The sequence below is a fragment of the Rattus rattus genome, chromosome 17 (genome assembly GCF_011064425.1).
Source record: "Rattus rattus isolate New Zealand chromosome 17, Rrattus_CSIRO_v1, whole genome shotgun sequence".
NCBI lineage: Eukaryota > Metazoa > Chordata > Mammalia > Rodentia > Muridae > Rattus > Rattus rattus.
Window position 1 is genome coordinate 42958054 of NC_046170.1, and position 26817 is coordinate 42984870.

At 51.1% G+C, this 26817-nt stretch overlaps 2 protein-coding genes across 7 annotated transcripts in view; both read left to right on the forward strand.

The window, feature by feature from the left end:
• Spire2 (spire type actin nucleation factor 2) overlaps positions 1-20266 on the forward strand; it is a 36097-nt gene extending 15831 nt beyond the window's left edge. Inside the window, 14 exon segments of the mRNA XM_032887640.1 lie at positions 5516-5872; positions 8106-8186; positions 8297-8461; positions 9066-9084; positions 9087-9151; positions 9511-9634; positions 10801-10970; positions 11707-11896; positions 13190-13290; positions 14434-14568; positions 14671-14738; positions 17942-17969; positions 19405-19520; positions 19923-20266. Coding sequence (XP_032743531.1) covers positions 5516-5872; positions 8106-8186; positions 8297-8461; positions 9066-9084; positions 9087-9151; positions 9511-9634; positions 10801-10970; positions 11707-11896; positions 13190-13290; positions 14434-14568; positions 14671-14738; positions 17942-17969; positions 19405-19520; positions 19923-20145 — 1842 coding nt within the window. The 3' untranslated portion in view covers positions 20146-20266.
• Positions 20267-23668: 3402 nt separating this feature from the next.
• The window catches only part of Tcf25 (transcription factor 25), a 31498-nt gene continuing 28349 nt past the window's right edge, over positions 23669-26817 (forward strand). For all 6 annotated transcript variants that reach the window (XM_032887394.1, XM_032887395.1, XM_032887397.1 and 3 more), the window contains exon 1: positions 23669-24164. In XM_032887394.1, coding sequence (XP_032743285.1) covers positions 23973-24164 — 192 coding nt within the window. In that variant the 5' untranslated portion in view covers positions 23669-23972. The remainder of the gene's footprint in view (positions 24165-26817) is intronic.

Consider the following 26817-nt stretch of genomic DNA (forward strand, 5'->3'; position numbering starts at 1 on the left):
CATCCCTATCGCCACGTGGCCCTCGCTGTCTGTACTCACAGCTGTATCAAACCCGGGGTAGCTGATTTCGCTGATCCCAGTTGGGCTGGCCTGGGACATCAGCTGACCCTCGTTATCCAGAGTTCACAGAGGTGCAGCTGCTACCCTCCACCTGGAGGACGCCTCCTATTCCTCGCCATGACATACCTGTAAAGAGCTTTGAACGGGGAGTCCTAGATGGGCTGTTCTCAGAGGCCCGCATGTGAGCCTTAAAGCTCTGTCTCCCAAGTACAGTGAGGGAGCCACTCAATAGTTAAGCTTTGTCCTGGCTTCTCGGGCTTCACGAACTGCCCGCCTGGCTGGGCAGCCCCTCTAATTGCAGTCAGATTCCAGGCTGATGGCCATGCTGGAACTGGTAGGGTTGGAGGTCCTGAGACTGGCCAGCTGCCCAGCTCTCCTAATGGTAAGCATTCTCCATGTCCCAGAGAAAGTTTCCAGAGAGCTGGGACACAGAAAGGCTTTTACCAAAGCAGCCATCAGATAAGAGGCTTGGCTGGACAGCCCTTCCCCTGGCTTGCTGCCAGTGTAGGCCAGCAACCAGGAAAAAGAGTGGCCGGGACAGACTGGTGCACTGGGATGGGTGGGGGGCTTCCGGCTCGCTTCTCAGTCTGTCTTTTACCCTATGGAGTCATGTGGAGACCCTGCCAGTGCTATGCAGCTGAGCATCACAGAGCCCCGAAGCACGTGGACATCTTGTAGCCCCTCACTCTTACCTGGCATCTACCGCTACACAAATGAATTTACTGTGAGCTCTCCATGCTTCTGTCCCCTCGCCTCGATAGCCCTCCCTTTCTGTGGTTATAACCAAGAGCGGTCGGTCCTGAGATGGTCCCTGGAGTCTCCAGTTTCCCAGAGCACTCTACCGTGACCGCGACTAAAGCCCTGCCGCCATCTTCCACCTGTCAGGTGTGACCAGCCACTAGATGAGTGCCAAGCCCTCTTACCCTGCATTCATGGGTGTGCCCAGGAGCCAGTCTGTGACTCTGACCTGCTTAAGGTAGAGAAAACTCGAGCGAAAGCAGCCCAGGAGTGGGCCAAGGCTTTGCTTACTATGGCTTTATTTACTCTCTCCACCAGTCCTCTTGAGTCCAGGGTTACCTTCCCCAGGTACCTTAGGCTCCAGTGATCTCTTCCGAGATGTCCCTGTAGGACCCAGAGACCTTATCTCTTGCCCAACCCCAGCTTTGACCAATTATTGCTCTGCCTGCCTCAGGCTCAGGTTTCCTGGGATACCAGGCCAACCAGGAATGAGTGGAGAGACCACTGGTGCATGCAGAAAGTTTAGAGCATAGCACAGGCGGACCCAGCTCCCAGGTCTAGCTCGTCCAGCTTCTAGTTGCGATGAAGCAGCCTGAGCTCTCCGTCCCTCTGTCCCTCTGTGCATGAGATGGGAGGTTGTGTCAGGGGGTTGTCATGAGGTTAAGTAGGAGGAGTCTTATACAGGCCCAGGATAGTGTCTGACATGGTAGAGCTCTATTTGTGTGCGCGCCTTTGATAGGCTTTCCTTTTTTCTTAACAGATATGTGTTTTATGTATTTGTGTGGATTTGGGTCTGTCTGTATGTCTGTTATCTATCATCTATCTATTATCTATCTATCATCTATCTATCATTGATCTATCACTGATCTATCATCTGTCATCTATCTACCTATCATCTATCTACCTATCATCTATCTACCTATCATCTATCTACCTATCATCTATCTATCATTGATCTATCACTGATCTATCATCTATCATTGATCTATCATTGATCTATCATCTATCTACCTATCATCTATCTATCATTGATCTATCACTGATCTATCATCAATCTATCTAGGTATCATCTATCTAGGTATCATCTATCTAGCTATCTATCATCTATCTATCTACTATCTATCATCTACCTATCTATCATCTATCTATCATCTACCTATCATCTACCTATCTATCATTGATTGATCTATCTATCATCTATCATCTATCTATAATCTATCATCTATCTATCATCTATTTATAATCTATCATCTATCTATCATCTATCATCTATCATCTATCTATCATCTATTTATAATCTATCATCTATCTATCATCTATCTATCATCTATCATCTATCTATCATCTATCATCTATCTATCATCTATCTATCATCTATCTATCATCTATCTATCATCTATCTATCATCTATCTATCATCTATCTATCATCTATCATCTATCTATCATCTATCTATCATCTATCAATCATCTATCAATCATCTATCTATCATCTATCATCTATCTATCATCTATCATCTATCAATCTATCCACCTATCTATCTACCTGGCATGTATGTTGTACTTTGTGAATATCTAGTACCTGAGGAGGTCAGCAGAGGGTGTTGGGCCCTTTGGAACAAGAGTCATGAACGTTTGTGAGCCACCAGGCAGGTACCGGAAACTGAACCCAGGTCCTCTGGAAGAGCACCCAGTGCTCTTAACCACTGAACCATCTCCAGCTCCAGATAGTCTGCCCAAAGGAGGAAAATAGGGAAACCATTCATTCAGCAGTACTGGGAATTGATCCTTAGATCTTGCACGTGCCATGCAATATCCTCCAGCCTCGGTTTATCTTTTTATTGTGAGATGGGATTTCACTAAATCGCTTAGGCCCGCCTCAGACTTGCAGCATAGTCCAGATAGGTCTTGAACTTGTAATCTTCCTGTCTTTGCCTTCCGAGTCCCTGAGGTTTACAAACTAAGTAAAGTTTACAAACTAAGTTTGGTCTGTAAACCTTATGTTTATATTTATTTGTTTCGAGACAGGCTTTCAGTCTGTAGGCCAGACTGGCCTCAAGGTCAGAATTGTCTTGCCTCAGCCCCTCACATGCTGAGATCACAAGTCTGTGCCACCTCAGCCAAGTTTATGGAAACTTGAAACATAAGAGCAAGCGTTAGGCAGATGAGGGGTCCTGTTACCCCTCCTACGTATTCAGATGTGCCAGCGCCCATTGCAGTGTTCCATGTCTGATTAACCCTAACTGGTGGAGGGGGATAGTCACATGGGCACGGAGGAGAATCTGGAGGCAGCATCTGGAGGGCAAACAGGAAACAACAGCCTCCAGTGCACTCCCCAGCCACCGTCCCCAGGTCATTGTCGGCGGCTCTGAAGGTAGCTGTGAGGGTTCCTTGCCAAGTGAAGCAGAAATGCTGAGGTAAGAGGACTCTGCAGAAAAAACCTCAAAGATGCTTCATGTGCTTTAAAAAGGAATTACTGAGGCTGGAGAGATGGCTCGTCTGTTAAGAGCACTGGCTGTTCTTCCAGAGGATCTGGGTCTGATTCCCAGCACAGACAGGGCGGCTCACAAGGTCTGTAACGCCAGTCTCGGGGGACCTGGCATGCTATTCTGGCCTCCACAGGCACTGCATGCTGACCGGCACACAAAACACCCATACACATAAAATAAAAATAACAGGAAAGTTTAAAAGACTTATTATAAGGCGCGGGGACATGCCTGGAATCTTTAGGGAAGCTAGAACAGAAGGCTTAGAACTTTAGGGACAAACAGGGCTATGTCATTTGAGACTTTGTCTCAAAATAAGCATTATGGAGAATTCAGGAAACCCAGTCAACTGAAGCACCGAGGGCCTCTCACAGTGAGTTCCACCAGTCCCCAGGTCCTGACCCCGTGCCCTCCATGCCTTCTCGCCCCATCACATGCCCTCAGTGAGGTTGTTTTCTCCCGGCTTTGGTCAGGCTCGTGTATATTCCTAGAAAAGTTACATTCCTATACAAAGATGTGAGGCTGGGTGTGGTATGGAGCACAGCTGTGTGTGGATGGTGGAGCACAGCTGGGTGTGGTGTGGAGCACAGCTGGGTGTGGTGTGGAGCACAGCTGCAATCTCAGCACTCAGGAGGCTAAAGCAGGAGGGTCATGAGTTTGAGGCCAGCTAGAGCTACATAGATACCCTGACTCAGGCTGGCTGTTACTGTAACAAACTCCTCAGGTGATCAGAAAGGGAAGATTTGGCAGGCAGTATGGCTCAGTGGCAGAACGCTTTCTCAATGTGCCACGTGGGTCTGATTCAAGCCTCCACCAAGCAAGGGAAGATTTTTTTTCAGCTCACAGTTTAGAAGTTTTAGTTCATGGCCACTTAGTTCTACTCCTTTGGGCCTGTGGTGATGTAAGGCACCATGGCAGGATTTCATGGAGAAGAAGGATGCTTATCTCTTAGCTGGGTATGAAAAGAACAAAATAGCTGGGTATGAAAAGAACAGAAGTTGGGGTTGGGGATTTAGCTCAGTGGTAGAGCACTTGCCTAGCAAGCGCAAGGCCCTGGGTTCGGTCCCCAGCTCCAAAAAAAAGAAAAAAAAAAAAAAAAAAAAAAGAACAGAAGTTGGAAGTCAGTTTCCAGTAGCTCTTCCTAGGCTATGCCTTCAGTGAGACGTAGACCCCCCCCCACTCAGCCTCACCTCTTTATTTTTGACAGGGTCTCACTATGTAGCCCAGGTTAGCCTAGAACTCGCAGAGCTCCGCCCTTCTCTGCCTCCCACATGCTGGGATTGAAGGTGTGTATAGCCATGCCCAGCAGGCCCACCTCAAAAGTTCCAGTAGTTCTCCCATGGAAGCACATAGGCCTTTGGTGGGGGGAGGTCTAAGAATTCAATGCTAGGCCTGGGTGTGCTATAGTGGTAGAGCACCTTCACATCATGTGTGAAGTCCTGGGTTCAATACCCAGCACTACGAAACCAAGCTCCCAACCCCCAAACTACAGTAATCAAGCAGCATCCCAGCAGCAGTCGGAGCCAGCTGGTCTTCCTGCTCTGATTTACGCTGCATGGTTACATGACACGAGATGCTAGTGCTTATCTAGATTACTTCTTTACTAATTATGTTTTGGGGGACATATACACTGCAATCAGCACCAGTGCCAAGACAAGTTCTTTCCTTTCACGTAAGAGGCATGAGCCGTCCCATCCCAACTGGGCCCTGGCTCAGGGAGCTGCTAATTTTTCTATTGACCTCGATGGGCTCAGCTTGCTTAGATTCAGGCTAATGGGTCCGCAGCATAGCAAGGCTTTTCATCTCATCTACGGTGTGTGTTTGTCTGTTCCCTGTATTACGGTGCCCCGCTGTGGACACATGCCACCTGGTCTCTGCTAGGAAGAAGAACACATGACTGACTAGTTTATAAGCTAGTCTTGTGTGGATGTACTTTCCCACTTCTCTGGGTTAAATACCCGGGAGGGGAGGGCACACATCCGGTGTATGTTGGTAAAAATTTTCCTGTTTTCTAAAGTAGCTGTGCTGTTTGGGGAACGTCTTTTTAACAGTGGTCTATGGTTTGTACCACGATGATTCCTCTGTGGCAAAGCCAGGCTGAGATCTCTCTTCCCAGCATCTCATTCTGTCTGGCGTCTCATTGGTCTTGTGGTGGAGGGTGCTGCTGGTTGTGGGCTCTAGTACCCTTGTGGCTCAGAATCTCTGGTGACCATATGACATCTCTGTCCCTTAGATGGTGCAGTCACTGGGCTTTGCCATCTACCGTGCGCTGGACTGGGGGTTAGACGAGAATGAGGAGCGAGAGCTCAGCCCACAGCTGGAGAGGCTCATAGACCTCATGGCCAACAGCGACTGCGAAGACAGCAGCTGCGGGGCAGCAGATGAGGGCTACGGGGGTCCAGAAGAGGAGGAGGAGGCTGAGGGCGGCCCCCGAGCTGTGCGCACCTTTGCTCAGGCCATGCGGCTGTGTGCCTTACGCCTGACGGATCCCCACGGTGCGCAGGCCCACTACCAGGCAGTGTGCCGAGCTCTCTTTGTGGAGACGCTCGAGCTCCGTGCCTTCCTGGCCCGGGTGAGGGAGGCCAAAGAGGTGAGGATGTGGGTTACAAGTAGTTGGGGCTGGTGCTGGGCGGAACAGGGGAGATGGATGGGAGGTGGGCGTAAAATCAGGTGGGGATGGGAGTAAGGAGGTGATGGGGCCTGTCTTTCATCATCCAACAGGCGGGAAGAGCCTTGGTACCTGACTGTACCTTTCCTAGGAACGCCTATAGCTTTGCCCCTCGCCCAAGCTGGGCACTGTCCTAAACGTTCATACATTTTAAACTTTGTGCCTTCTTTCTACCGGGTGTTCAGAGAAGGGAATCAGGAGTGGGCCGTAGCCTTTATTCCTACAGTATCACTCCTGTTTCCTCCAAATTAGCCATTACCCTCCCAGACCTGGCTCTCAGCTCTGCAAGAGGGAGATCTGCTATGGCTGGCCTCTCCAGGCCCAGCTCCTTTGGAAAGTGTGATGTTAAAGACATATGAGGAAGTGGCTGCTTCTTCCCTTGCAGACCACACAAACAGGCCCACCAGCTTGGAGAAGTGAACAGGCGCCACTTCTGAGAGTTGGGGTTCCCAGTGCCAGAGCCTGTCTAGAATACAGTGGGTCTCTGAGCTAGATTCCCTCTAGGTTTCCATAACCCAGAGTTCTGGCTTGGCACTTTTGACTATGCTTTGTTGAAGAACTTGCTACAGCTTGAAAAGAACCACTATTTTTTTCTGTGAAGTAGGCCATCCTGCACCCCCAACATTTCAGTGATGGTGAAGGGGGACTTGGCAGAGGTCAGGTGAGGCCACCTATTCTCTTAGTGTGTTAGTGTGTTAGAGTCACACCGTTCTGTCTTGCTCAGGTAGAAGCTCATCTGTAAGTGAGTTGATGCTGACCTGGGATTCCACATTGCCCTTTTTTGCTGGATGGCTCTTCCTGTACCCTAGAGGTCATAGCTAGCATCCTGACCCCCTGGAGCCTGCATGGGCTCTGAGGAGTGTTGGAGTAATAGAGTCTGGACTCCAGCTTGAGCCAGTTGATCCTCACTTGTAACTACCGCATGCCAACCTTGGGGGGCTCTCCTTTCAGCTCCCAGGATTCAGTGTACCGACCCCACCTCCCCTCTCCACTCCTCCCTGACACCTTAGAGACACTCTCCTGACTATGTTCCCTGTGGCTGTCAGGTAGTCCTTGGGCACAAAAGTTCTCTGTACATGGTCTGTTCTGTTGCTCAAATCAATCCCTTACACAGACAAAGGAGCCATTGCTTAAGCAGGGACACACACTTCTACACTCCATTCCCCTGGTCCCAGAGACAGGTCAGGGAATGGCTGCTGGAGATGTAGGGTCCTGGACAGACACGCCCGGGCTAGTCTGGGCTAGCGTTTCGGCCAGGAGCAGGTGCTTGGGGTCAGGTGTAGCTATTCTAAGTAGGGCAGGAGAGCACCCTCCATGCCCTTTGCCCCAGGAATCCCACACAATAGCGGGGCTCCCAACAGTTTGGCTCGCTGGCTCTGCCCTTGTTGGGTGGGAGCTTCTAAGGAGTAGATATTTCCCTACAGCGAGGACTCAGTGAGAGCAGATGCTCCTGGCTTCTGCCTAGAGTCAGAGCCCCCAAGGCAGTGAGTCCAGCATCTTTACCCCCCAGTTCCCGGGACCCTCACCATGATGTTAGCACTTTATACCTGGACTGCATCCTGGGACCTGCGGGCAGCTCACCTTGTCACCTGACTACCGTCAGTTCCACCCTTACTTGAAGACTAACACTTGCCACGCTATGCCGGGCTCGAGACTTAGAACAGCAGCTAAGGGAGCATACACGGCTTCTGAGACGCTAGTCGGCGGTGACCTCCAGTGTGGGCCATGCATAGAGAAGCAGCCACTAACACACCAAGAGAAAAGCTGGGCTCATGGCTTGCCTAGGGTGTCCTGGGTGCTGGGTGAAGTGAGATCTGGAGGGAAACGGGTGCTTCCTTTTCTGCATGAACAAGCTGTCTGGGACGGTGCCCCTCTGAGGCATGTAGATCAGATGGGAGCCAGTGCCATGTGGACACCAGGCTCTCACCAGGCCCTGTTTAAGAGAAGTGACCAGAGAGAAGATGAAAGGTCCCTGTGCCATTCCAAAGCTTAGGTACAGTTTCCCAGATTTCCCAAGCCCCAAAGCCAGGGTCAGGCGCCTTCATGGGTCTCTTTTAGCTGGTCAAGTGGTGGATGTGCCTCCTGCTGGGTGGGACTTGCAGGCCTGCTGTGCGTCCCTCTGCCCTCCACACTAACTAAGTAACTATGGTCCCAGATGCTGCAGAAGCTAGGAGAGGATGAGCCACGGGTAGAGAAGCCGCTGGCCGAGCTCGACCACCTGGGACACACAGACTGGGTAAGACACGGGTTCCTCCGGCCTGGGACAGAGAGCACAGTACACCCAGAAGGGTTCGTGCTGGGAGGGCCATGAGTGCCAGAGCGGAGGCCATTTTCTTTTCTGGTCAGGCCCGGCTGTGGGTCCAGCTCATGCGGGAGCTCCGTCACGGGGTGAAGCTGAAGAAGGTGCAAGAGAAGGAGTTCAACCCCCTGCCCACCGAGTTCCAGCTCACGCCCTTCGAGATGCTGATGCAGGATATCCGTGCCAGGAACTATAAGCTGCGAAAGGTCATGGTGAGCCAGGGCCCTGTTGTCCTCCGCAGCAGCCCTGCCCGGTCCCCTCGTCCTGCCGGCTCCCTTCGCTCCCCACTAGCAGTCCTTGTCCCTTTCCTTGTGCGTGGTCAGAGTTTGATACTCGTCCGCAGATGTGAACAAGGCAGATGTGTTTCCACATCTCTTGGCTGTACTGGAACACAGTATGTGAGGGCACAAAGAAGGTTCCTGAGGATCAGGGGCCCTAAGAGCCAGTTGCAGTTTTCCACTTTACACACATGGGCACAGCCTTTTGTGCACTGGTGCCGGCCTTAACATTTCATACAAAGAAGTTCATTCCATCCCTAGAACAACCCATGAGATGGGCCCCACAGCCCCATTTCCTGAAGACACTGGTTCAGGCAGCTGTGGCAGCCATTACGGCTCATTGGACCTTGAATGCCGTAGCCACTGCTGGGTGTGACCCACGTCTCTGTTACGCACCTGTTAGAGAAGCGCTGGGTCCCAGGGAGGGAAGTTGGCCATGATGACCAGGCTGCACTCAAAGCTGTGTGAGCCACCCTGGTCACCCTAACACCAGCAGTTGGCCCTTGCAAGCTCAGGGTGGCCCCGCCCCTCCCGGCAGGTCGATGGCGACATCCCTCCCGAGTGAAGAAAGATGCCCATGAGCTCATCCTGGACTTCATCCGTTCACGGCCTCCACTGAAGCAGGTACAGGCTCCATACCGTCTCCTCCGGGTGCTCTGGGGCTGCCGCCCTCCCGACCACCCTGGGAGGTGTCTTAGTGCACCTCTGCCTGAGGTGCCGTTGAGGGCGCTTTTGCCCGCTAGCTGGAAGGTTGGGCATGATCTTAGCATAGGGCTTTGGGGTCTCTATCTTCTTCCTCTTGGGGAGAGGTTTGGGCCATTTACACCCCACGCCAAGTGTGCACAAAGCTTCCTTGGGTAGTTCTTCCTTCTGGGTTACTGAGAGGTAGCACCGAGTCTCCCCGACCACTCCGGCCTTTCCCTAGAGCGGGCCCATGTCACCTCCTGCACCCCTTTCCACTTAGTGTGTCATGTCGGTGGCAGGTCTCAGAGAGACGGCTTCGCCCTGTGCCACAGAAGCAAAGAACACTGCACGAGAAGATCCTGGAGGAAATCAAACAGGAGCGGAGGCTTCGTCCAGTAGGGGCCCAGCACTTGGGAGCCCGTGGTGAGCAAGGGGACAGGGTGCATGGTGGGAGAGAAGACCTAGCTGGGGCCACAGATCAAATATGGGACTGGTTTTAGCCCTCAGAGCTCCTTAAGTTTATTTTATTTTATTTTGTAAACTTTTTTTTAAAACCTGTGAAGTCTTAACCAAAGGCAATGAAGTAATCTTGCACTCTAGGCGCCGAGCTGATTTTGCCTTTCTGTGTTGTTATAATGGATGACAAATCTCAACATTTGAGAGGCAAATGAAATAAAAGCCAAGTTTCTAAGTGAAAGCCAGGTGTGTATTCAAATATCTGAGACCTGGTCTTTCTGGCAAAATGAGGCTGGTGAGTTCAGCCCTGCTTGTTTGGGTTAGGTGGGTCTCTCGAGGCCAGAGTTACCCATTGTTAATGGATGACCAGCCTTCGGGTCCCCTTCTAAGTGGAGAATTAAACCAAGTGGTACTCACGAAGCTGTTCACACCCATGTTGTCCCCTCTCCTCACCCCAGCACCCTCCTCATAGTCCTCCTCTTCCTCTTCCTCCTCCTCCTCTTCCTCCTCATCCTCATCCTCCTCCCCAGCACCGTCCTCCTCCTCCCACTCACCATCCACTCCTGCCCTGAGAGACTGTCTTCCCTTAGCATTCACTGCTTTGCCTTTCTTGCCTGCCCCCACCCCCAGTTCAACATCTCTTCTTTTTTCCCTTGAGAGAGAGAGGGAAGGGAAGTCTTCCTGTGTAGCCCTGGCTAGCCTGGAGTGCTGTGTAGACCGGGCTGGCCTCAGACTCACAGAGACCCCTACCTCTGTCTCCTAAGTGCTGGATTAAAGGTGTGCACCACCACTCAGTTCAACGTCTCTTCCTGCCGTGCTCTCCTTCCTCTTCACTCCTGCCCAGGTCTCCTCACTTCCCCGCTTACCGTCCACTCCTACACTGGCCTCCTTGTCTTTCCTGGCCACCGTCCACTCCTTCACTGGCCTCTGCATCTTCCTTGCTCATAGTCCACTCCTGCCCCGGCCCCCTTGTCTTTCTTGCTGGTCCTGCACTCTGGCTTTGGGCTCCTTGCCCTTCCTGACTCACATCCACCCCTGCCCTGGTCTCCCTGCCTCCTCTGCTCACCGTCCGCCCCTGGGCTGACTCTCTCTCCACTTACTGTCCACCCTGCCTTGTTTTTTCCTGCCATCAGGGTTTGGTTCTCTGCCCTGCATCCTCAACGCCTGCTCCGGGGACATCAAGTCCACTTCCTGCATCAACCTGTCTGTCACAGATGCTGGGAGTGGGAGTCAGCGCCCACGGCCCCGGGTCCTGCTGAAAGCCCCGACCTTAGCAGAGATGGAAGAGATGAGCACGCCTGAGGTCAGGGGGTGGAGACGGGACGCTTCATGAGACCACGCCGGCGGCGGGGCTGGGGAAGGCCGGACAGGACGGGGGTCTTTGGTCAGCTGAGTAGGCATGCTCTAACCATTGGGTGGCAGGGTCCCCTCCCTAACTTCTCAGTTCATGAGTACCCTTGGATCAGAGGGGCAGAGCTCTCTGAACAACACAACCACAGAGGCTGAAGTGGAAGTTGTTGTCTTGTGGCCAGACGAGTAGCCTGAGTAGCCGCAGATGCTGTGAGAAGCTGGTCCCGGGAGGCTCCCTGGCCTAAGATGGCAGGGGACCTCCGAGGGCTCAGCCCCCTGTAGAGCTGTCTTCTCCAGATTTTCTGGAAGACCTGAGGGAATGGTTTGATCATTGATACACTTGCTATGAGCTATCCAAAAGACCAGAGGGCTAGTGATGTCTAGAGGACAGCCTAGGGCCTCAGTGGACTCAGTTAGCACCCTTGGGTTCACTGCCTTGGTCCAAGGTTGAGCAAGGGGATATGGAGAAAGTCAGAACAGGAGGTGGGACAGTGGTCAGGAGGGGCAGTGATCAGAGGACGGTAGTCAGGAGGGGGGCAGTGGTCTGGAGGGGGCAGTGGTCTGGAGGGGCGGTGGTCTGGAGGGGCGGTGGTCTGGAGGGGGCGGTGGTCAGGGGAGGCGGTGGTCAGGAGGGGGCGGTGGTCAGGAGGGGGCGGTGGTCTGGAGGGGCTGTGCTGCTGTGCTTTCAGGAAGAAGAGTCCCCATGTGGAGAGGTGGCACTGAAGCGGGACCGCTCTTTTTCGGAACACGACCTGGCCCAACTTCGGAATGAGATGGGATCTGGCCTTCAGTCAGCCACTCAGCCCCCAGGAGGGACAGAGCCACCTCGGGTCAGAGCAGGCAGCATGCACTCCTGGAGGCCCAGCACCCGAGACCAGGGTAAATACTGCCTTTTCCAGCACCTGCTTCTCTCATGCTCATCCCGGGGACTTTGTGTTGCAGCCTCAGACTCACAACATCCGTGAGTGAGCAGGCAACTACCCAAGGTGTGAAGCTTGTGCCCGGCAGGGAGAGCACGGCAGGGAGAGCGTGTGGCAGGGAGAGCACGCCGCAGCCTGTCGCCACCCAAAGCAGGCATTCTTGCTTTCCAACTGAGACTAACCAGCCTGTATTCATTGCAAAACACTCGAATCCTTGGAAGATGGAGAGATGGCTTTGTGGTTAAGGCACTGGCTGCTCTTGCAGAGAAAGGGGGTTCAAATCCCAGCTCCCACACGGTTACTCCTACCATCTTGAGTTCCAGTTATGGTAAATCCAACGCCCTCTTCTGGCCTCTGTGGGTACCAGGCACACAAGGGGTCTTTTACCTAGAGATAATTATTATCAACCTCCTGAGGTACAGTAAGAAAGCTGACCTGACACTCTTTTCCTTTCCTTGGTGGCTCTTGAAGCATCTGCTTTGTCACCAGCCCCGTCCCCCACCGTGCTGGCCTGGTTGCACATGGTTAGTCCTGTCCTATCAGCGGCTGGGCTTACCCCAGAGTGGTCATTGTTATTAATGGGTCCAGGGTCCCGAGAACATGACCAAACAACCCTAAGGACTTTGGCAAGGTCAAAAGTTTTAGTTTAGCAGAAGTGTGCATAGCCATGTCAAATCAAGTGGTGATGCCCTATGAGTTTTTATCTGTAAAGGAGTCCAGTGTCCCCCAGTGGTTAGAGCTTAGCCTCTGGTCCCCACTACTGGCTAATGATGTGACCTTGATCAGCAGAACCCATTGTTCACTGAGCAATGTGTGCAACTTTGTAGCACATACTTTGATATTAGGAGCTGAAAACCCTGGAAATCTTCTTTTGTGTGGCTTCCTCACAGCGGTCTTTTAATTAATGTAAAAACGTTTTTATCTTATATGTATGGTGTTTTGCTGGTATGCCTGTGTACCGTGTGCATGTATATGTGTATATGTATGTGTGCCTGGTACACCTGGTTGCATGGTACCTGCTGAGGTCAGAGGAGGGCATTGGATCCCCTGGAACAGATGGTTGTGATTCACCATGTAGGTGCTGGGAATTGAACCCTGCTCCTCCACAAGAACCACTGAGCGGACTCTCCAGCTCTCCCCTTGACTTTTAGCTTGTTCGCCATCCCCACTGCGACACACATGCTGTCCCCATTGTCCATTTGGCACAGCACCTCCTGTCAGGTGTTTTCACGGGCCTGTGTTCTCCCTCCAGGTCTCTGTCCTGTGAGTGGCCAGTCTCAGCCTCACCCCAGCAACTTGAGCTCAGCGGATGGACCTGAGGCTTCTGCACCAGATACCAGACACCTATGGCTGGTAAGTGACAGGGCAAATAGCCTGATGGCCTCTTCAGCATCCACTTCATCCTTTCTTTGTGCTCAAGAGGAGGACATGTGTAGCATCCCAGGGTTCCTTTTTGTCTGCGGGTGCCAGAGTCCAGTCCCTGATTCTGGTGAGGTTGTTCTTTGCTTCCACCTGCTGGTACACGTTGGTACTGCAACCCCAACTGCAGAGAATTTGCCCTTCAACTGGTCTAAAGTGGTTTAATTCCAGCGGGGTCAGGATAGACAATGAACCTAAACGGTGTGACTTGAGGTCTTTCAGGGGGTGTGCTATTGGCTGGGACTTGGACATGCTGTCCCATGAGTTTTGTGTTGTTTGTATGAAGAGCTAATAGTTCCTGCTGCCGAGGAGCCCTGATTCATTGTGCAAATTTATCAAATGAGGTAACGGGAAAAGGCTGATGGTGGGCAACAAGGCTCCCGCAGGTGTCAAGGAAGGCTAATGGCTGATGCCGTTATCTCGCAGAGGCTCAGATTAAACAAAACCTGTTAGAGTGCTTCGAAGATTGTAAGTTCTATGTAAGTTTGAGGTGGCCTTATTAACTTTAAAGGTGTATTTATTTATGTATATGAGTGTTTTGCCTGCATGTCTGTCTGTAGAAGAGCATACGAGTCAGGCAGGCAGGGCTCACTGACTGCTCTTCCAGGGGTCCTGAGTTTAAATCCTAGCAACCACATGGTGGCTCACAACCATCTGTAATGAGATCTGATGTCCTCTTCTGGTGTGTCTGAAGACAGCTACAGTGTACTTACATATAATAAATAAATAAATCTTAAAAAAAAAAAAAGAGTCAGGCAGGCAGAGGATACCCAGGGCTCCCAGGGACAGTACAGACCAGGGGAGAGGAAGGTTGAAAGATTCGGTGGTGAAGGCTTCCAAGGAGAAAGAAGGGTAGAGCCATTGCATTTGCAAGCAGAGTGGGGATGGAGTTTCTCTGGCACGGATGGGGTTAATGAGGATGGAGTCCTGGGGCCTTGGGGTTGCAGAACCTTACTACCCAGTGGTGAGAGAGCTGACACACATACTTTAGTAAGTTGCCAAGTTGTTTGGACTGAGTCCAGGGGACTGCGGGATCCCCAGGGTGTTGAGCAAGCAGGACCCTCCCCCTCCCCCCAGGAGTTCAGCCATCCTGTGGAGAGCCTGGCTCTGACTGTGGAAGAGGTGGTAGATGTGCGGAGGGTGCTGGTGAAGGCAGAGATGGAGAAGTTTCTGCAGGACAAGGAGCTCTTCAGCAGCCTTAAGAGGGGGAAGGTAAGACCTGGGTGCTCTGGGTCCAGGGCAGGAGCTGCTGGGAATTCCTTGTTGGGACCGGGCCTTCACACAGCCATGCTCTAACCTGGCCTCTCCCTGCAGATTTGCTGCTGCTGCCGAACCAAGTTTCCCCTATTTTCCTGGCCACCTACCTGTCTCTTCTGCAAGAGGTGAGCTTCTGTCAGCAGACAGACAAACAAGGGGGATGTTCCGCCACATCCAGCCAATCAGTGTTTTCTCTCCTCTGCCTCTTTTTCTGTCTGTGTCTCTCTGTCTGTCTTTCTGTCTCTCTCTGAGACAGGATCTTACTGTGTACCCCAGACTGGCCTCAAACACGATCTGCCTGCTTCAGTTTCTTGAGCATCAGGGACAATAGGTCAGTGTCACCACGCCTAAGGTTAAATTTATTTAATTTGTTTGCTTGTTTTTTGTTTTGTTTTGTTTTTCTTTTGAGACAGTGTTTCACTATGTAGCCTTGACTGGGCTAAAATTCACTATGTAGACCAGGGTAGGAACCCATAGAGGTCGCCTGCTTTTGCCTCCAAAGATCTGGGACTAAAGGCACGTGCCACCACATTTGGCTTAGGTTAAATCTAAGTAGTGAAGGGACACCCATGTTTAGCCAAGATGGGGCAATAGCTGCTTTCTAGACGAAACAGCCCCAAGAGTTAAACAATGGATATATAAAACATTAGGCTTTACAACTGGGTATCAGGCAGTGGTAAGAAGCAGACAAGGGAGCCTGTGCTGGCCTGGGGATGTTTCTCTTCACCAGTTGGACCTGGGGTAGGAGGCCAGGGCATTTAGAGGTCTTAGAAAAGGGTTGGGAGAGGAGAGAGTGGCACAGAGAGACCTGGAGATCTGCCTTAGAGATGTACTTGTGCACAAAACAGTAACATGCTTGTAATCCCAGTACTCCAAAAACTGAAAAGGGGGATCATGAATTTGAGACTAGCCTGAAGTAAAAGAAAACGTATTTAAGGGGTTGGGGATTTAGATCAGTGGTAGAGCGCTTGCCTAGCAAGCGCAAGGCCCTAGGTTGGTCCCCAGCTCCGAAAAAAAAAAAAAAAAAAAAAAAAAAAAAAGCAAGATGATAAACTTGAACACAATTCTGCCCAACTACTACATTAACTGTAAATGGCCTAAATAAGCCAATTAAAATGCAGACTATACTGGCATGTTGTGGAGGATAGTTATGAATGTAATCCAACACAAAAACTGTAAATTACATTACAAAGTAACTGAAGTGCAAGCTTTATAGATGACAACGTTGATAGGTTGAACATGCGAGCTGGAGAGATGTGTCAGCAATTAAGAGCTCACACTGCTTTTTGCAGAGGATCTGGGTTTGATTCCCAGCTCTCACAAGGCCACTAGCAGCTGTCCCAGGGCATCATCTGACCTCTGCAAGCTCTGTATGTTGTGCACAGACACACATGCAGGCAAACACCCATGCTTATACAATAAAAATAAAGTTTAACATTTTTTTTAAAAAGTCTGGACATGCCTGAGTTGTACAGTTTCTGAGTTTGAACAAAAGAGCAAGACCCAGAGCCAAGGTTTAGGGCGCGTAACTGTAACCCTGGAACTCAGGAATCTGGGACAGAAGACTGGCAAGAATTTGAGACCAAATCCTGTCTCCAAAAAACCAAGACAATGAAGAGAGTAGATTTTAGAGCCAAGACTAGTGATAAAGCAGTTCATCCCCTAAGAAAGGACCACAATCTCTATCATTAATAATCATAACAGGTTCCAAGCACAAGCAGCAAAAATAATGGGACTGCAACATTCGTACTTAGTCATCTAAGCGCTTCTCACTCCATAATCAATAAAACCAGCAGACAGAAGCGGAAGGAAACAGGAGATTTGGACAGTGTGTGCTTGAAAATGTCTTGCCCCACAGCAGCTGAGTGCACATTTTTGTGGACTGTACGTGTGACATTTACCAAGGTTATTACCTTGGACCACAAAATAAGTCTCAGCGTTTCGTTCAAGCTGAGCTCGGTGATGCATATGTGCACCCTCGGGACTTGGGAGGTAGAGGAAGGAGGGTCAGGAATTCAAGGTCATTCTTGGCTATACACTGAGTTTGAGGCCTCTACGCACTGCTTGAGACCCTGTCTTTAGGTAAGTGTGGGTACTGGAGAGAGGGCTCAGCAGTTAAGGGTACTTGCTGCTCTTAGAGGACCCTGGTTTGGAGTCCAGTACCTACACAGTGGCTCACAACCCTTCAGAACTCCAGTTCCAAGGGATCTGATGGCCTCCTCTGACCTCTACCGACACCGGGTGAATGTGCGGTCCACATGCACACATGTAGGCAAAACACTTGTAGACGTAAAATTAAACACATAAATCGTTAAAGCTTGTAGCTGGGTGGTGGTGGCTCACACCTTAAACCCCAGCACTTGGGAGGCAGAGGCAGTGTATCTCTGAGTTCAAGGCCAGCTTGGTCTACAAAGTGAGTTCTAGGACAGTCAGGGATACACAGAGAAACCCTGTCTAAAAAAAAAAAAAAAAAAACTGAGAACAAAACCCAAACCCAAAACCCTGCAATACTCAAGTCATACAAAATATGTGCTGTGACTACAATGAAGTAAAATTAGGTTGACCCAGGAATTCCCCCACCCCATCGTCAGTCTGGATATTTAACCTAGGACGAGAGCTTATAGTAAGCGTGTACTCTCCTATTGAGCCACACTCCCAGCCCCAACCTAAGGATTTATCAATGGGAAATGAATTATAGGGCATTCCCCCCAGGAACATGGCCCATTGTTTTAGAAGAGGAATTTTGGCCACCTTCATTAATACGGTGAAGAGCGGGTGGTATATTTGTAGGACAGTTTGTACACCTCATTGTCGGCAATTGTGTTTGCTTTATTGGCATGTGCCTAAAGCCGTCTGAAGGCTGGGTCTCTACAGAATGGTCCTCTAAATTTAGGGTTGAGTTTTTACAAGAAGGAATTTGTTATCTTTTTAATGAGACAGGGCCTCACTGTGTAGCTCAGGATAGCCTCCAACCCACAGTCCTCTTGCCTCAGTTCCGGAGACAAAGGTCCATGTCACCGTGCCAGGCAGGCGTTTACCTCTGAAGTTGGATATGGGAAATTTTAAAATACTAATTGCTGTATAAAACTGGACATTGTATGGTGCTTCTGTGGTGAAAGGCACCAGAAATAGTTGAGGCCAGATATTCCCAAGGGATGGGGCGGAGGTAAATGAATATCCCAGAGAGATGGGGGAGGATGAAAGGAAAGTACCCAGTGACTGGGATCTGGCTGAAGTGATGATGGTTGACTCAGATATGAGGGGAGAAGGACATCTTTCCTCCCTACACTTCCTTACCACTAACAGTGTTTTTCTCTGTCCCTTCCAGAGCCGTGTGCACTTCCTGTAGCGTAAAGGTGAGGATTTGGGGGAACCTTTTGGGACTTGGTGAGGTAGGATGGGGCACTGCTGTTTCCAATTGGATGTGTTGGGCAAACCCCGCTCCCCCCACCCCCATGAGGCCCTTCCTCCATTCTCTTCTAAGAAGGAATCTGCTCTTGCTCTACCCAAGCCTGCAACTACTGCGCTTGCTTGTTTTGATTGTAAGATAGTCTCTCATAAACTCTCTCTCTATCTGAGGAGGACTTTGAACTCCACTTCCTCCTGTCTCTGCCTCCCAAGCGCTGGATTTCAGGCAAGGTGTGTCTTTTAGGCAGGGTCTCACTATGGAACTCTGGCTGAGCTGGAACTTGCTATGCCTGGCCAAGAAACACTACAATTTCTTAAAATCTTTATAGGTAGCATTTATTTTATTTTAGACTTTTTGAGACAAAGTCTTCCTGTGTATAGCACTGGCTGGCCTGGTACTGGCTATGTAGACCAAGCTGGCTTTGAACTTAGAAATATGCCTGGCTCTGTCTCTTGAGTGCTGTGATTATAGGTGTACACCACCTTGCCCAGTCCTCATAAGTAGTCTTAACACTTGTTAAGGTGCTGGAGAGATGGCTCAGAGAGTAGAAGCACTTGCTGCTGTTACAGAGGACCTGGACTTGGTCCCCAGAACTCACATGACAGCTAACAAGTTTGTAACTCTAGTTCCAGAAGATCCGACACCCTCTTCTGTCTTCCAGTGGCCCTGTGTGCACATAGAGCATAGACAGAGATGCAGGCAGGACACCCATACGCAGAAAAGAAACATAAATAAGTAAAACATTAGGCATCCTGTGACTGGGCTGGAGGCGCAGTCTCTCTCTCCCTTCTAAACCCTCTTCAGTAAGGCCAGGCTGCACTTAGATGCTTCTACTCAGAGGAAACAGACAGAAACTCTTGGAAGTGTACCTCCTTAGCTCAGAGAGAGGAACCTATATTTCTTTCTTTTTTAAAAAGATTTATTACATATTTATGAGCACACTGTTAGCTGTCTTCAGACACACCAGAAGAGGGCATCAGATCTCATTACAGATGGTTGTGAGCCACCATGTGGTTGTTGGGAATTGAACTCAGGACCTCTGGAAGAGCAGTCAGTGCTCTTAACTGCTGAGCCATCTCTCTGGCGGAACCTACATTTCTAAAAAGTCCATATAATCTGTTCCTGGACCACAGGAACACTCCATCTTTGTTGATGTAAAATATTGGTTGCATGCAGAACCTAAAATTATACCCTTTGTGGTATAAATATAATGTTCCCAAAAAAAAAAAAAAAAAGATACAGTTCCTCCTGACCCTAAAATGTTACCCATGCTGGGTCTTCACGTAAGAGTATAGAGAGCGCCTGAACCTTTCAGTGTCTAGTCCCCAGGACAGTGTGCCTGAGTGGCTGCTGAGGAACCTTGTCCCTTCCCTGTGTTGCAGATGAAGATGCCTTCCAAGAAGCATGGACACATCCCTGTGTACACACTTGGTTTCGAGAGTCTCCAGAGGGTGCCAACTACCAAAGCCACGCCAGCACTGAGGAGAGACGCCTTCCAGTACGTTCCGTTGCCTTGCGGCTGGTATCCTGTGGTGGTGAAGCATTGAAAGTAACTGGGGAACTGGGGCAGGTTCCCACGGACCTGTGAGGATTTTCCCACACCATTTGGCTCTAGAGGCAGAGTGGAGGGAACTGAGTTTGGGGGTCTGGGCTCGGCACCTCCATGCCCGTCGAGGAAGGGCCTTTGTAGGGGTGCACGTTGATTGCCAGGTGTGTTCACTAAGATTCCTGTGGATGAGGAAGGAGAGAAGAGGCGGTTGCAGCTTGCAGGGGTGGCTGTGGACATGAAAATCGAGGTTTGGGATTCTGAGGTGGCAGGACAAGGCCTCCCTCTGGGAGATCCTAGCCCCATAGGCTTCTCCCCTCTCATGGGTTCTTTCCTGGCATCTCTCCGATCTAGATGCCTGCAGGGACCGAAGTGGCGGAGCGTGGAGGAGGAGTTCCCCCACATCTATGCCCACGGCTGTGTCCTCAAGGACGTCTGCAGTGACTGCACCAGCTTTGTGGCTGACGTAGTGTGCTCCAGCCGCAAGAGCGTGGATGTCCTCAATGCCACGCCACGGCGCAGCCGCCAGACGCAGTCCCTCTATGTCCCCAACACCAGGACTCTCAACTTCCAATGACTGTTTGATGGCCTCCCTGCACCCCACACTGGAACACAGCTGCCATCAGCCCCCCCTCGCGCATGTACATATATACATATATAGATACATTTATAATATATATATGGCCTATATTTATATACATTGTCTCGTTCCCTACAGTTCATTCAGGGCCAAGCTTACTCCAGCTCCCTTTCCTCTCAGGAGTCCTTGGAAAGAGGGGAGGGGTTGGGGATGGAGGGAGGGCAGGGGACTGTGGTCTCAGGAGTCAGCTTTCCTGGCCCCTTACCTTGGTTCTCTTCAGCAGTGAGTGTGGGGCAGCCTCTCCTCCCTGGGTGGACCGGATCTACCAGGACTAGGAGCTCAAGCCAGCAGGCACCAGGGAGGCCTCTGAGCATGTGGCATTCTGCTGGGAAGAAGCCCAGGTGCCCCCAAGTCAAGCTTGCTCTTGGTCTCTTGCTAGCATTGTGACTTTTCCTAGGGAGGTATGAACAAGCATCCAGATACGGCACTGATAGACCAAAGAAATGATTCCACTCAAGTCCAGCTCGTTGAACCAATCAGTTTACTGAGATTACAGTACTACAGCAAGTGGTTACTTATGGGAACATAAGTGACTCTCAGGTAGTCACATGACCTTGAAGCACCATCCCAGCATGGGCTGTCACCCATGAAAACTACATCCCTGTAATTCACACCCCCAGCCAATTTTCTACTTCCTATACCAAGACCATGGTGCATCTGGGGTGAATGGAATCTCCTGTGAGGGCTTGGTGACGTGCTTCCTATCAGGGAACGGTGATAACCCTACAGCCATTACCACAGGCTTGCATACCGTGCTATTTCCCTGCCGTGGTTGCAGGCCAATGTGTTCTGTAGGTTAGCACGGCTGCTTGCCAATGACGGTGATGTCACCTTCTTTAAGCCCGGAGGCAGCACCTCGTGGACTCCAGGGCAAGCCTGTCTCACCCCACCTTACAGATTAGGGAAGAAAGGCTCAGTAAGGCAAAGAGGCTTGATTGCTTATCTCAGAACATGACAACTTCCTCTGAAGCCTGCTAACCGAGGCCTGCAGGCTGAGTCCAGCCTCTAACAGCCCGCTTAGGACTAGAGGAGGCACCAAGGGCTCATGACTACGACAGACAGACAGACAGACGGGTCTGTGGAAGTTATCTTTGAAATTAGAACACCCAATAAAAGCGGCTAGCTTCCAGCACTCACTCACTTGAGCACCTCACAGACTGCCTTTGTATTTTATTTGACATTTTTGAATTTTACAAGATATCCTTGCTTCTGTTACATTTGCTTACATTAATTTATATATAAACTACATACGTACAGGAGCCCATGGAAGCTATCAAACTGGAGCTGCAGGCAGTTGTGGGTCACACGTGGGTGCTACGAGCTGAACCCAGTTCCTTTGCTTGGACTGCAGCAAGCACTCTAGCCACTGAGCAATCTCTCTGGCCCTTCGTTTTGTTTTAAAAGAACAGGCAGAGAAGGTCAGGAATCTCACTGTCACTCAGCCAGCAATGACAACAACACTCACGTTTGACCAAGTGTGGAGGCTCACAGTTGTGAGGCCAGCACTTGGGAATTAGCATCAGGAAGATCACTAGTTTGAGGCCAGCCTGGGCTACAGAGCAAGCTACAGACATCTGAGCTACAAAGTGAACTCTCGAACAAGAAACCCCTCATGGTTGTGTAGTGCCCTCATGGACAGCTGCTCCCAGAACTAAGTACAATCGTTGATCTACAGACTCAAACGCAGCCACATATCCAGCTCACACTCCAAGCACGGCGTCGCCAGTTCTGATCCTCACACAACACAAATGAAAGCCATAAACTCACATCCTGGGAAACACCTCGCCAAGCTGAGGGGCAATGCCTGTGTTATACAGTGCCCTATAACCACTTCCCGAGGCTGCTTAGGCAGGGGGGCAGCCTGTAGGTTGGTTGTGTGTCAGCCCACCGAACTTTCCTCAGCCTCTTCTATCAGAAATGATGCCAAATACAGTGGTTTAGAGCTGAGATTCCCATAAGGCCCAGATCTGCAGCAGTTCAGGGAAGACCAACTCCATCCTTCAGGATCCATGACCTCTGCCTCAGGAGAAGCAGTTCCAGACTGAGACCTCCCGTTTTATTCATAGGTAAGGCCTGTGTACGCTGGCCACAGCACGTGTTCATGGAGGACACAGAAGCCAGCCTGGTCCTGATCAGTCAGGGTGGTGTTTTGAGCCTGGTGTGGAAGAAGCTACAACTTCTAACATTGACTAGAAGCAGGGAAGAGGGCTGCCGGGGGCACCTTGAGACAGCAGCTGTGGGTCAGTGGCTTTGAAGTACCTAAGGAATCTAGCATAGCATAGGCAGAGAGCTCATCATCAACCCAAGGGAGGAACCAAGGCTCCTGGGAGAGGCCGGCTGGAGAGGAGCACACGGACAGTGAGTGGACTCACACCAGAGCTGGAATTAAGGGATGCTGCCCTGCCCGCCTTCTCTGTCCTCGCCAACTGCCTACTTGGGTGGACTTTGGGAGTCACATGAATTCAAGGCCAGGTTCTCTCTGGGGTACTTAACTCCTTCAGTCTTCACCTGTAAAAGGACATCTGTCTCCCAAAATGAAGTTGGAATTTAGAGTGGTGACTGGCCTAGCTCTCTCCACACCCACACAGCCCTCTCCTGCTCTCAAATTGGGAAAAGGTTCAACCCAACACCATTTTACTTTGGAGGTACTCAATCCTGGCTTGTCTAGGAAAAACTATAAAAAAAAAAAAATGGGGCCTGGACTTGGAATAGCTCTGTAATTCCAGCCCTTCAGAAACAGAGGATTTGTGTAAGCTTCAAGGGCAGCCAGGGTTACACAGCAAGATTTTTTTTGGGGGGGGGGTGTTGTTTTATTAAAAAAAAGGTGTGGTCGCACACACCTTTAGTCTAGCACTTGAGAGGCAGAGGCCAGCCTGGTCTACTGGTCTACAACAAGGCGAGTGCCAGGACAGCCAGGACTACACAGAGAAACCCTGTCTCGAAAACCAAAACCAACCAAACAAAAAACATGGAAAAAGAAAGGATCTGTGCAGAGTGTCCCTGTGTCCTCATTGTGAAAATCTTCCCTAATTAGAACACACGTAGGAAGGACTGCCGCCTCGACTTCAGACCATGGATCCACACCTAGATAGCTCCTGATCACCCAATGTTAACATGGTAGTCCCTGTTGCGTTCGCGACAATAAAAAAGCAACCCGGAACACCTTGGAGAACAGATATTCAGTCTTGAAGATGTTAGACTGTTTCTATTAAGGCGAAAACTGTCCCTTTGCAGTCTAGTAGCACCGTGGAGGTGGGGATCATCGGGCAGGTCGAATGGGTAGGCTACACAGAGATGGGCTGGGGACTGGGTCCCTCGCTCCTATCACAGCAGAAATCTTTGCGCACGTGCCTTGCGGCGAGCGCACCTGCTCTCACTGCCTCACCTGCCCCGCCCTCCTGCCCGCCGGCTCGCCCGCTCGCCCGCCCGCCCGCTCGCTCGCTCGCCCGGGGATTCTCGTCCGTGGCGTGCAGCGTTCTGAGCCTGCGCGTTGCCATCCGCCGCACAGCCAGCTTAACGCAACCCATACACCTCGAAAGCTGAAGTGCCGCACTCCAGCCGCCGCCAGGGCCCGACTCTCGCGAGAACTCCCTGGGCCATCCTCGCACCTTCCACGACTCCTCCCGGGATCGGGAGGAAGTTCCGGAGAGCCGCGGCGCGCAAACGCGACACGCCAGCCTTGCGCCAGCGCGCCGCAAGTGCGCAGGCGCCGCCACTCTGCTGCTCTTCCTCGTCCCTCTGCCTACATCTGGTTGTCGGGTCCTATGTCGCGCCGGGCCCTCCGGAGACTGAGGGGGGAACAGCGCGGCCAGGAACCCCTAGGGCCCGACGCCCTGCAGTTTGTCCTCCTTGATGACGATGACGCAGAGGAAGAGGGACCAAAACCGGGGCTGGGTGGCCGGCGCACCGGGGGTGCAGGGAAGGAAGGAGTCCGTGTCAACAACCGGTTCGAGCTGGTGAGGAGCTGGGCAACCAGAGGGGGATGGTAGGGGGCATGACGTCATGCGAAGGGGCATAAAGTTGGGTCTGGACTGCAGTCGGTGGGCGGAGAGAATAATTGCGCCGCATCGGGGGAGGCGGGCCTTCGGCTGGGTGGGTGGGGTGATGAGGCCGTGCTGAATTGCAAGTCCCGGAGCTGTCAAGGGGCGGCGTTCCCCATCCTAGATCTAGCTGGGAGTTGCTGTCAAGGGGCTGAGTGACAGGACTTTGCTGCAGTATAGGGCGTGTCTCAGGGCAGGGTCTAGCGACCCGATGTGACGTAGGGGCAATACAGGACCGTGACGTCAGGGTGGGCGTGGCGTGACTTCGGAGACAGCTAAGGGGAGGGCCCACTAGGGGCGGTGAGTGGGAGGTGGGGTTCAGTTGGGTCTGGGCTTCACTGAATAGGGTCGTGGTATCTAGGGCAGTGCTATAGTATAGTCATGGTTTCCTATCTGCGACCCGAGGGGAGGTCTCTCTATTCTAGCTCGTTTGCAAACATTTCGGGCTTATTCGTCACAGTTATTTCTGTGTGTCCCAGCTAGTTATACCTCTGTGGGTCCCAGCTCGTTGTACCTAGCGCATTCCTGGCAGCAGAAAAACGTGTAGTCCTCCTGAGTCCCGTTTTTTTCCTTACATCTGACTGATCTGGGTCTGCAGTTTCATATGTGTGTGAATTAGGATCTAGACTTCACGTGTGGGCAGGTAAATATGTTTTGCTCGTTTTGTATCTCCAGCGTGCACATATGGTAAGGTGTCAGTGATCATTTTCGAGTGAGTTAAAACTTGTAATGTGTCTGATGCAGTGAGGTGTCCTCAAGTCGCAGATAGGAGACCATGTCTCCCCTACTATAGCACCGCCCTAGACAACACAACCCCAGTTGTCCCCTGCTATTTATCAGCAGGTTTAAAAGTTCCTAGCCAAGATAAAGAAGAGTGTGGGAAATGTCACAGACGCTTTGGAAGTTTGGGTCAGAGATTGGCAGTGTTGAAATAAGTCGCTCCCTGGTACAGTCAGAACTCTCCTACCTCCTCTGACTTTCAGCCTGAAAGTCACCCCCATTCCTACTATTTCTTATCCCTTCATTGTAACTGATTTATTAGGTTTTGCTTGTCATTATTTCTTTTTCGAGATAGGCTTTCTCTATGTAGCCCTGACTGTCCTTGAACCCACTCTGTAGACTGCTTTGAGATGCTTCGTCTCAAACTCAGAGATTCACCTGCTTCTGCCTCCTGAGTGCTGGGATCGAAGGAGTGTGCCACCACCTTCCAGCTAGGTTTAGTTTTCAAACACACACACACACACACACACACACACACACACACACACACACACACACACACACACACAAAGGAAATATGGAGCTGGACAGATGGCTCAGTGGTTAAGAGCACTGACTGCTCTTCCAGAGGTCCTGAGTTCAATTCCCAGCAACCACATGGTGGCTCACAACCATCTGTAATGGGACCTGATGTCCTCTTCTAGTATTGTCTGAAGACAGCAGACAGTGTACTCGCATACATAAAATAAATAAATCTTTAAAAAAAATAGGGAAATACAAAAAAACCCATATGTGCCCATTAATATAATTTTACTGCCTGTTCCCTAAAAGGTGGTTTCAAAGCAGAGCCCAGACATCACATCATTCACCCTTGCACAAATCTTCCTTGGTATTGGGATTCCTCCCCTGACAGCGGGTGGTGTTAGCTCTCAGACCTTAGGTATCCGATACCATTGGTCTACAGATGTCACAGCTGTCCTCGACTTTGCCGTCCCTGGCTCTTAGCAGCTTTTACCTTTAGCCTCAGCTCCTGTCTGCTTCTGCCCTCTGTCCTGTCCCATACTGGTCAGTTGCCTCTCTTTGGTTGTCAAGCAGCAGCTAGCTGTCTTGCCGCCTTTGGGGCCCTGGCTGCTGACCGCTCGGCCACTTCTTTGCTCACACTGCTGAAGTAGGCAAGCAGGGGGGCTGGAGATGCAACCCAGTGGTGGAGAGCCCTTGCTGCCTCTCCAGAGGACTGGGGTTTGGAATTAGCTACAAATCAAAACCAAGGCTCATGGCAGCCGAAGGCCGATAGGAAGGGAAGCGGTATTTCTGAGACTGCACCTTTCAGCGCGAGCAGTCCTCTGTGATCATGGCGTATGTTTCCTCAAGGTCTCGGGGATGTTCAAAGCAATGCTGACTATGGGCCGTCTGGCTTATGGTTTGGCAGATGGTTCTCTTCCTCAAGGCACCTGAAGAAGAGTCCCAACAATTGCCCAACAGTTAGAGAACCAAAATGCTCCGTCCCCTCAAATCATTGCTTAGTTACAGGAAACTAACATCAGAATGCGAGGAAGTTGGAGATTCTAACAGTGCCTCGAATCTGTACAGTGCTGGGGTGGAGTGAGACCCCTTTATCTGCCTCCGGGCACAGGGAGCCTTCAGCACTGCTGCGGTCCGTAGCGCAGTCTGTCCCGAGTTCACAGCGATGTCGGGAGCAAGGTTTGTGCAACCTGCTAAGACAGCGCTCCCCGCCTTGCCTTTTTTGCTCATCGTTTGAGCCATCCTGTCCTCCCTTTGCCTCCCCTCTGGCTGCAGTCCCCATGCTGAGACACTAAGATGAGTCTTCCTCCCCCATCCCATGGGCATT